This window comes from Budorcas taxicolor, chromosome 3 (genome assembly GCF_023091745.1).
Source record: "Budorcas taxicolor isolate Tak-1 chromosome 3, Takin1.1, whole genome shotgun sequence".
Classification (NCBI taxonomy): domain Eukaryota; kingdom Metazoa; phylum Chordata; class Mammalia; order Artiodactyla; family Bovidae; genus Budorcas; species Budorcas taxicolor.
Genome location: NC_068912.1, coordinates 10,466,432 through 10,475,981, shown reverse-complemented (window position 1 = coordinate 10,475,981; position 9,550 = coordinate 10,466,432). Strand labels below are relative to the sequence as shown.

The 9,550-nt window shown below is 57.0% G+C and overlaps 1 protein-coding gene across 1 annotated transcript; it reads right to left on the bottom strand.

Annotated features, from left to right (window-relative positions):
- Positions 1 to 319: 319 nt before the first annotated feature.
- TAGLN2 (transgelin 2) lies at positions 320 to 7,935 on the bottom strand. Its single transcript, XM_052637002.1, has 5 exons — positions 7,840 to 7,935; positions 2,391 to 2,601; positions 1,809 to 1,983; positions 1,389 to 1,491; positions 320 to 1,096 (listed from the first exon to the last, which is right to left on the bottom strand). Exons 2-5 carry the CDS (start codon positions 2,568 to 2,570, stop codon positions 955 to 957), a joined length of 600 nt encoding a protein of 199 aa, XP_052492962.1. The 5' UTR covers positions 2,571 to 2,601; positions 7,840 to 7,935; the 3' UTR covers positions 320 to 954.
- Positions 7,936 to 9,550: the final 1,615 nt, after the last annotated feature.

Sequence of the window (9,550 nt, the reverse complement as noted above, 5' to 3'; positions counted from 1 at the left end):
GCCGTTCTGGTTGTGGGAAGGGCCCAACTAGCTGCAGGCCCCTCTCCCCCTAGACACTACCCACATATCCTGTCGTCATGACGCCTAACCTGAAGGCAGCCGGGAGGGCCTGTCCCTTCTCAACCCCTCACCTACACAAGTGAGAAAAAGAATGGGAAGGAAGTCAAAGATGGGGGGATACTCGCGACCTTCCATCTCAAAATCCTCTTCCCTGGAGCCAGTGCCTGTACTTCCCCCACATCCCTCCCTTCCTCACAGTGGGTTCAGCGGCCCCAGACACAGCCAGAATCCATCCAAAAAAAAAAAAGACACAGATTCTTTATTTAAATCAGCAAACTCAGATTTTTCAAGCCCCAGCCCATGGTGAGCAGCCTTCCCTCCCAGGCCCCCTCACCCCCACCCCTTAGCCACAAAAAGGAATGGAAAATGAGAAGCCTGGGGGCCTCTGCCAGGGCAGGCTGCCTCCGAAGTGTGGTGAGTGCAGTCCAGCTGGGGCTGGGGTGGCAGTGGCCACAGGCCCCTCCCTATAAATTAAGTCCCTGCAGTCACAGCTGTAGGCAAGGCATACTTGTGGGGGGAGAAGGCCATCAGGCAGCATCCTTAACGCCCAGCTAAGGAATGGATTAGGGCACAGGGCTCAGAGGGAAGAGGCCAGAGGAAAGAGAAGAGGTATGGTGCGGAGAGGGGGTGAAGCCCCCCCAGTCTTGGTCCCAGGGGAAAAGAGGCCAGTTGGTCCAGTTTTGTGTGTTTGGAGAAGGGAATGTATTAGTAAGCACAAGGGGGAGGCCACCGTCGGGCAACCCCGGAGGAGAGAGGCCAGGCCCCCACCCTGGCAGAAGGGAGAGCGAGAGCTCCCGAGGGCTCTCAGGGAATGTCAATGCTAAAAAAAAAAAAAAACACAACAACATATATATTAACCATTCACGGAGGGCAGGGGCACGGCTGCAGAGCAGATCAGAGGATCTGGCGCGGCATCCCATAGCCGGTCATGCCTGCCTGGGAAGCCCCGCGGTTGGTCCCCATCTGTAAGCCAATCACATTCTTGCCCTCCTGCAGTTGGTTGTCCGAGAAGTAGCGAGGGTTCTCCTTGGATTTCCTGGGTAGGAAGTGAATGCTGGTTAGGAGGAGGGTGGAGGCCGCCCCGGTAAATGTCCTCCCAGGGCAAAGCACAGGCTTCTCTGGTGTGCGTGCTGGTGCCGGCTCTGCCTCAGAAAGCGCTGAGCTCACCGCCCCTCATCTCTCAAAAGGGACTGTCCCTTGCCATCCCAAGAAAGGTGTGAGGATAGAGACAAGGGATGCCGAAGTGCTTGGTAGAGGGCGTTTCCCAGGGACAGGAGTGAGCATGACCACCACGCTGGCCCAGAGCCTGGGCTGCCCAACGTACTCACTTGGGAAACCAATTAGGATCCCCAGAGAAGAGCCCATCATCCCGGGCTACCGCCAGCCCGCCCAGATTCATCAGCGTCCGCTGCACACAGGCCATGTTCTTTCCTGGGAAGAAGGAGGGGTTGTATTAGCCTCCGTGGGGCTAGGGTCCAGAATGCCAGGATTCCACCTGTATCACCAGGTCAGCAGGCCCAGCCCCCAAATTCTTTTTCTCTTGATCTCCCTATTCTTCTCCATTCCAGCCTCCAACATGGTCAAGTCCTCTATCGAAACGCAAACAAATGAGCACGCACACACATAGACACATGCACACTCGACTGTCCCTGGGGTGCCAGAAACCTGCCCCTTCTCCCTGGAGGAGATGGCTCAGGCCAACCTCTGGTCTTCTGGACAACACTGCCCTGACCCTGGCCTTGGCCCACCTTCCCAGAGGTCCACAGTCTGGAAGATGTCAGTGGTGTTGATGCCATAGCGCTCGGCTGCTTGCAGGAACTGGGAGATCTGCTCCATCTGCTTGAAGGCCATGGTGGAGGCCTGGATCTTCTTCACTGGGGCCTGCCCCTCGGGGTACAGCCCATTAATGAGCTCACACAGCACCTGGGGGAGGACAGCAGAGGTGAGGCCGTGCCCACACAGATTACAGGGCACCACCCTCAGCTCCAGAGAACGACACAGGTGCCTCTCCTACCTGAGGACAGTTCTGACTGCACCTGGAGAAACCCTCGGGCTCCTTCCTGCCCAGCCCCTGCCTCTGAGCCCAGAAAGTGAGCCGTGCTATTCAAGGATCACTGACTAGAGCACACCTCCCCCAGCCCTTCCCCTGCAGCTCCTCCTCCTTCCTGTTACCTAAGGCTTCCACTTCCCTTGGTGGGAGGGAGGAGAAACAGGAGGGTCTCTGCTCAATGGAGATCCCCAGGCTCAGGAAAGCTGGGGACAGGGTTGCACTCCTTTCTTCAGCTGAGACGCTCCCCCAGAACTTCTGGTGGGAGGCGCCCTGCTCTTACCGTGCCATCCTTGAGCCAGTTCTGGAAGTTCTCGCGCCCAGGCTGGGGCCGGCCCACATCCTTGCGGCACTGGGTGGTGATCCACTGGATCAGGATCTGCTCCAGGTCCGCGTCGTATTGTTTCTCAATCTTCTGCTGTACCTCCCGGCTGAGGCCGTAGGCAGGTCCCCTGTTGGCCATTCCGGAGGCTGGCGGCAGCGGCTGTGGGGGACTGGGGAAGAGGACACGGCCAGACCCGCGGTCAGCACTCTGCAGCCTGCGGAGTGGGGGACCGCCCACGGGGACACACGCTGTATCCCTCAGGTGGGCCCCGGAGGGGAGAACAGCTGCCAAATGAGAGCATCTCGCCTTGGCCCCGGTGGGTTCTCCCACCCTTATGACAGGAGCCTGTCTACTATATTGAGGCTTCCCATTAGATTTCATTTGAAAGGCTCCACTCCTACAATGAAGTATAAAACCCACTGGAATACAACATAGGGTAAATGAGGCCAGGATTGGCGGTTCAGCCCCTCATTAGGGGTGGTCAGCTTTAGCAAAGGCAAACTGGTCATTCTAACCCTAACTGTGCCTTTTCCAGTCTGGGAAGGAGAATGATTTGGAAAGAATATGCAGTGGCTTGGGAACCCATGCCAGGAGTTAGAGGACTGGACAGACCTACCCTCAATTAGCCACTGGGTTTTCACTGAGCTTCCCAGGTGGGACTAATGGAAAAGAAAACACCTGCCAGCGCAGGAGATGCGAGAGATGTAGGTTTGATCTCTGGGTTGGGAAGATCCCCTGGTGTAGGAAATGGCAACCCACTCCAGTATTCTTGCCTGGAAAATCCCATGGACAGAGGAGCCTGGCGGGCTACAGCCCATGGGGTCGCAAAAAAAGTCAGACACAACTGAGCAACTAACACTTTCACTGAGCACCCACTATTTGCGCTGGGGCTTGCAAAAGAGACAGAAATCCTTGAATCTAAAGTTGCACGTAATGCCATCAGACAGACAAAGACAGCACATGGGAAAGTACAAGAGTTGTACAGGATGAATATTGAACTATACAGATCATGTTGTTATTTAGTTGCTAAGTCAACTCAACTCTTTTCCAACAACATGGACTGTAGCCCACCAGGCTCTTCTGTCCATGGGATTCCCCAGGCAAGAATATCAGAATGGGTTGCCATCCAGTGGATCTTCCTGACCCAGGGATCGAACCTACACCGCCTGCCTTGCAGGCAGATTCTTTACTACTGAGCCAGCAGGGAAGCCCGTTTGCCACAGGAATTAAGGGAGGAGTATGGACAGAAGCAGCCTGGAGGGCTTCCTGGAGACGTAGGTCTGAGTAGGCCCTTAACAGATTTCACTAGGCAATGGGACTTTATATTACAAATCAGGTATTACTTAATTCTACTTTCCTTTCTAAAAGGAGTGGGAGGCAGAATGGCTCCTGCAAAGGTGCCTATGTCCTAATTCCCAGAACCTGCAAATGTTACCTTATATTGCAAAAGGGATTTTGTGGGTGTGACTGAATTAAGGATCTTGAGATAGGGAAAGTACCCTGGGCCATCCAGCGGGGCCCAATGTACTCACAACAAGGGTCATTATAAGTTAAAGAGGAAGGCAGTTGAATCAAAGTGGGAGAATGAGAAGGAAGTCAATGATGAAGTTTCACAGGGCCGTGAACCAAGCAATACAAGTGGCCTCAAGAAGCTAAGAAAGGTAAGGCGTGGAATCTCCCCTAGGCACCCCCAGAAAGAATGCAGCCCTGCCGATCCCTTGATTTTAGCCAGAGAGACTTAGCCCTGCAAGATATTAAATGTATGTTGCTTTAAGTCTCATAATTTGTGATAATTTGTTATAGCAGGAATAAGGCCTAATTCAGGAGCCTTGGGTGATATCAGTTTGAGGACCTCAGTCAGGAAGAACCAGGAGGGGGGTGGTTTCCTGACCACTGGCCTGAGTTGACAGCCCACACCTCATAGAGGGCAGTCTGTCCCCACCCGCCACCTCCCTGCCTAAGTCCCCGCGCTCAGAGCCCTGTCCTGCAACGCCACATGTCAAGGGGGAGCCAGGACCAGAGACAGCATGGGACTCAATTTCCTGCCCCTGTCCCATCCCCATGGGCTCTTCTTTCTGCTCTGAAATAGAGCTGGCTGACTGTACAGAAAAGAGGATGCCCCTGGCCAGGCACCTAAGTTGGAGGGGAGGGAAGGGAGACACTCCCACGCCCCAATCTGGCCCCAGGCCAGGTCAGGCTTGAGGGATGAAGTCAGGCACACAGCAGGTTGAGCCCCTACCGCCTCCTCCCTGACCCTCCGGGCAGGTCACAGGGACAGCAGCTGCCTCAACCCCCCTCACACCTCAGTCCCAGCCGGGGCTCAGTTCAGGCCACCCCTCCCCACACTCCAACAGGGCTGCTCTTTCTGACTCTAACTTATGGGGCTGCACTTTTCCGGCAGAGATCCTCCCCATAAATCAGCTATTTTTAAACCTCATTAAGAGCAACCCACCCCCACTTCACCCAGCCTGAAAGCCAGGCCAGATAAATGTCAGTCTGGGCCTTGACCCACACACCAGCCACACACACACTTAGCTGGGGGAGGGCAGGCTGGTTGAGCGGCTGAGGTCTGCGGAGAGAGCAGACAAGTTTCCCTGCCCCCAGCCCAGCCCCAACGGCTCAGCCACCACTCAGCCTTTGTGAGCCTGTGACCCTGCCGCATAGGCTTGGGAGGCTTGGAAGGAAGGAGAGGGGGCCGGAGGCTGCTGCCACCAGGAAGCCCCCTTGTCCCAGCCCCTTGTCTAGACCTCACTTCTGGGAGCAGCTTCACTGCGGTCACCTGGGCCTCAGGGCGGTGTCTCCATGGAGCTAACTGGCCTGAGGCCCAGGATCACTATGGCCAGGAAAGCACAGGAGAATGATTAACCCGGAGACTAGGGTTACGAAGGGAGAGCAGGGCCAAAGCCTGACCCCTCCAGTGTTGCCTATGGAGGAGTAGGACAGACTCAGCCCCCCAGGCCCACCTTCAGGTGGATGGTGAGCCCTCCTGAACTCTGGAGCCTGGACACAGCTGGCAAGGTCACAGGCCCCAGCTGCAGTGTCTCAGCTCCACTCGGGGCCACTGGCCTAGACCCTGCGGTGTCAGAGCCATGAGGCAGAGCTCTGGCAGGAGGGCGAGCCATGAGGCAGCCTGCCCACAGCTGTTCTCCCCACCCCCACGAGCAGACAACCTCTGAGGAGCCGTGGCTGCTGGGACTGCAGTGGCGCACCCGGGCTCGCCCCTTAAGGAGGGAAGGTAGCCACTTGCCTACTGGAGTGGGGAGAAGCTGTGCGGGAAACGCCCAGAGCTGGGAGTCCAACGAGAAGACAGCTGCACAGCTTGGGGGGTGGGCTAGCAGTGAGTAAGGTGAACCCCAGAGGTACTCCAGACAGCGGTGGGAACAGCCCTCACCCCCACCCACGAGGTTACAACAGCTGGGAGAGGGGAGGGGCTGCAAAAGGCACTTCAGCCCTCAGCCGCACCCAGACCCTGGCTGGACCAGGGACGCTTACCTCACCCCACCGAGCTGAGGAGCTGATGCCAAAGAAAAGGCGGACGTGGGGGTGGGGTGGGAGGATTCCAGGGCTCCGGGCAGGGGTGTTGAATTGTGAAGACAAAGGGACTCTCCATTCATTGTGCAGAGAGGACCCAGGGGGACTTCCCAACCCAGAGTTGGCATTTAGACTACCCTGAAAAAGCGAAGTGGGAACCCTTGCCTCTAAACTGAAGTGCCACAGGGAGCAGGGGCGGTGGGAGACCTACGACTGAGGGGCCACCTTGGGGCAGCCCCCTTGCTGTCAAGTCAGGGAGCAGAAGAGAAAGCTGAAGCTGCACAAACAGGAAGCCACAAGGCTTGCAGGGGAGGAGGGGTATGGGGGGGCCGTTGCCATGGCTTCTGTGTACCAAACACAGGAATGGGGCAGGGTCGGGGCACCAGGCAGAAACATCCACTAAGTGCAGAAGTGGTCAGGAGGCGCTAAGCGGGAGCAGAGGCAAGGCAGGGCATGGGGAGCAGAAGTGGGATCCTTGGAAAGGGGTCGCTTCACAGGTACAGACAGGTGCAAGGGATTCCTCAAGGAAGCAGCTGTGGAGGGAACAGAAGAATGTGGAGAAGGGAAGTTACAAGTGTTGGGGATTAGAGGCCAATCCCCAGGGGGGCTGGGGTGGGGCGTGGGGGAAGAATTGCACTTGGACAGACTTAGCTGTTGATTCTGGAAGGGTAGCGGCCCGCTGGCCTCACCCTACCTTGGCCTTCTCTGCTGTTTGAAGTCTTCCCTGTGGACTAGGAAGGAGAAATTGGAAGTACGGTTACAGACCCGGAGCTGCCCCTGTCTGGTGCTCTGGAGTCAGAAAATTAGGAGAACCACGGGTCTCCTCCTACCCCGGATCCCCATACTGCTCCATTCTCACCTCTACCCTGCTTCTTTCTGCTAGCGGATACCAAGCTTCCCCAGAACATCACCCGTAGCGGCTCCCGGAGACTCCAGGAGGCCAGCAGAGCGCGCGGGGTAGGGGGGTTGGGGAGGTCTGCAGCAGTCGATTTCCGGTCCTGCTGGTCCGCCCCCCCACAGTCGCCCCCACTCGCCACACCCTAGGCCGTTACTGGGATGAATCACCCCCCGCCCGCCGCTGGGGTGACGCAGCGGTCTGGGCAGCCCGCCTGCCCGCCCGCGGCCACCACCGACTTTCCCAGCAGCAGGGGGCAAGGGGTGGGGGCGTCGGCTCCCGTAGAGGCTGGAGGCCTGGAAAGCAGCCATCCTCCCCCAACACCGCCTCCTACAGGCAGGGCACCCCGAGGCGCTGTCTGGGCTGCAACCTCCCCGATGCTTAAGGTCGAGAGACCTCCTGGAGGACTGGAACTTCAAGTCCCCGCCCAAACCCGAGAAGGCGAGGCCACTGCGGGACCCGAGCACGGCGGCCCCTCGCCCCAACTCGCGACGGCCAGTCCCCAGAAAAACGAGCTTCAGAAACGAAGAGGGCAGGCAGCACCCACACGTGCTCCTGGAACCAGGAAGTGAAGGGTCGCCTGGGAAGCCCCGGCGGCGCGGAGCTGGCCAAGGGTGGGCGCCGGGACCCTGTACCCTGCATCACTCTGGGCCAGCCGTATAATCCGTGACCCCCTCCCTTTCTCGCCCCAGCGAGACCCGGGACTGGAGCCGGCGGGCGGAGCGCAGTCCCAGAGTCTCCGATCCCGACGAACGCCCCGTCAATGCACTAGCAACACCGCCTGACCTCATCGCTCAGCAATGCAGGGGTCAGAGCCTGGGGACGGACCTGACAGCCCAGGGCGGGGCAGGGCAGTCAACGGACCCTTGCCTGCCAGCCCTCGATCCGCAAGCCCGCTGGAGCAAGCCGCAAGCTCCGGATTCTCGCTTTCTGGAGACCGCGCACATCCCACGCCCTCAAGGACCCTTCCCTCCAGCTTACGGTTCACGTGGGTCGGAGAGTTGCGCACTCGAGGCGGGGGCCGCAGCGCGAGTGGATCGCCCGGGTGGGGCCGGGGGTTTTCAGCCTGCTCCCGCCTCGGACGGGGCGGACCAGGGGCGGGGCAAGGGCCGAGAGAGTTTAAAGGCGCCGCAGTGCAGCTGCGGAGGGCAGTGCTTGAGAGAGGGGCGGTGGACCAGACCCTGAGTTAAAAGACCTGGGGGCAGTGGCCTCAACCCTTGAGAACCTCCAGCCCTACCCCAGAGCCCTTAAACGTGTGCCCCAGTGGGAAACTCTCTGCCTAGGTTAGCGCAAGACTGTGGGCGTTTTTATGTGGAAAGAATCCTTTTGGCTTAAATAGGGTGGTTAGGTAAATGGAGGCACAGGAAAACATTGCCCTAGACACAAGTGACTAGGGTGTGGCAGAACTGGAACTAGCAGGCCGGGACAGCTCCCGCACGTGGTCTTGCTCCCCACCTTCTTCAAGCCTGGGCAGAAACTAACAGTGAGGTCATTCCTTGCCCAGGGCCCAAGGGGTGTGATCAGCTTTCGGACCCAGGGTTCAGACTTGACTCCTTTCTCCTTCATTTCCTCCCCTATGACCTGGCACCTCTGTTTTATCCTGGAGGGATCAGAAGAGGCTTCAGTGGAGGAGACTAGCAGTTCTTCTGTCTCTGAGGATGGAGAGCATCCTTTGGGGGTTGAAAGAATGCCCCCACCTGTTTTCAGGCTTCAGTTGAGCAGTCCCTCTAGGGTGGAGTCGCTGCTTATAGCCATCAGGGGAGTTCTTCATATATGATAGAAGCCCCCATTGAAACTTGTTTTCAAGCACATCAACAACCTGTGGCTTCTCACTTTTCCATTCTCTCTTGCCCGGCCCTCCCTACCTCTATATTCCGGTGATTCCCTGGGATGCCAAGTGTTTTTACTCCTCCCTACCTTCACACAGGCTGTTCCTCTGCCTGGGATGCTCTCCCTCCCATGACTGACTTCTCACTGCTCTACCCATCACCAACTTGGTGGCTTTGGGGCAGATTACTAAAGCACTGAACACCTCAGGCACCTAGTCTATAAAATAGAGCTAATAGTACTACCTACCGCAGAGTGGTAGACAATTCAACAGTACATGTACAAAATTTAGAGCAGTGCCTGGCTATTGTTCTCACTTCCTGTGACACGCCAGTCCCAGCACAAGCTGTAAGCATTCACTGTTTGCAGACTCCTCCCTTCATGCTACCTTAATAACCAACAGACAGCTTTATCACAGAACTTATCACAGCACACTGTAACGATTTCTTTATTTTCCTGCTTCACTGACTAGAAAGAATTCCCCCAAGAGCAAAGATGTCTTGTGAACTTTGTATTTTTTCAGCACCTAGCTCAATGGCTGGACTTCAGCAGCTGACCTCAGGAAGCACTTAATAACTGCTTTTGGAATGGATCTTGAATGTATCTCCATTCTTTCACAGAGTCCCCTCACTGTTTAGGGTGTAGGGATTTCTTTCTACTTCCCTCTCAGATTCAAAGCAGATGACACACAGAAAGATTTTTCACTTTATTTACCTGTAAAAAAAAGCCTCACCCACACCACAAACACCACACACACACACACACACACACGCACGCACGCACGCACGCACGCACACAGGCAGACCTAAGATCACCGTTGCAGTCCTCAGACTCGAGGGCCTCAGTCCGTACACCCCTCAGCAAG

Excerpts from the sequence above, each read along its gene's own strand:
- TAGLN2 (XM_052637002.1), bottom strand. The coding sequence starts at position 2,570 with ATGGCCAACAGGGGACCTGCCTACGGCCTCAGCCGGGAGGTACAGCAG. Across the intron at positions 1,984-2,390 it reads ACTGGCTCAAGGATGGCACG|GTGCTGTGTGAGCTCATTAA; the intron begins GTAAGAGCAGGG and ends GTCCTCCCCCAG. Across the intron at positions 1,492-1,808 it reads GACTGTGGACCTCTGGGAAG|GAAAGAACATGGCCTGTGTG; the intron begins GTGGGCCAAGGC and ends CCTTCTTCCCAG.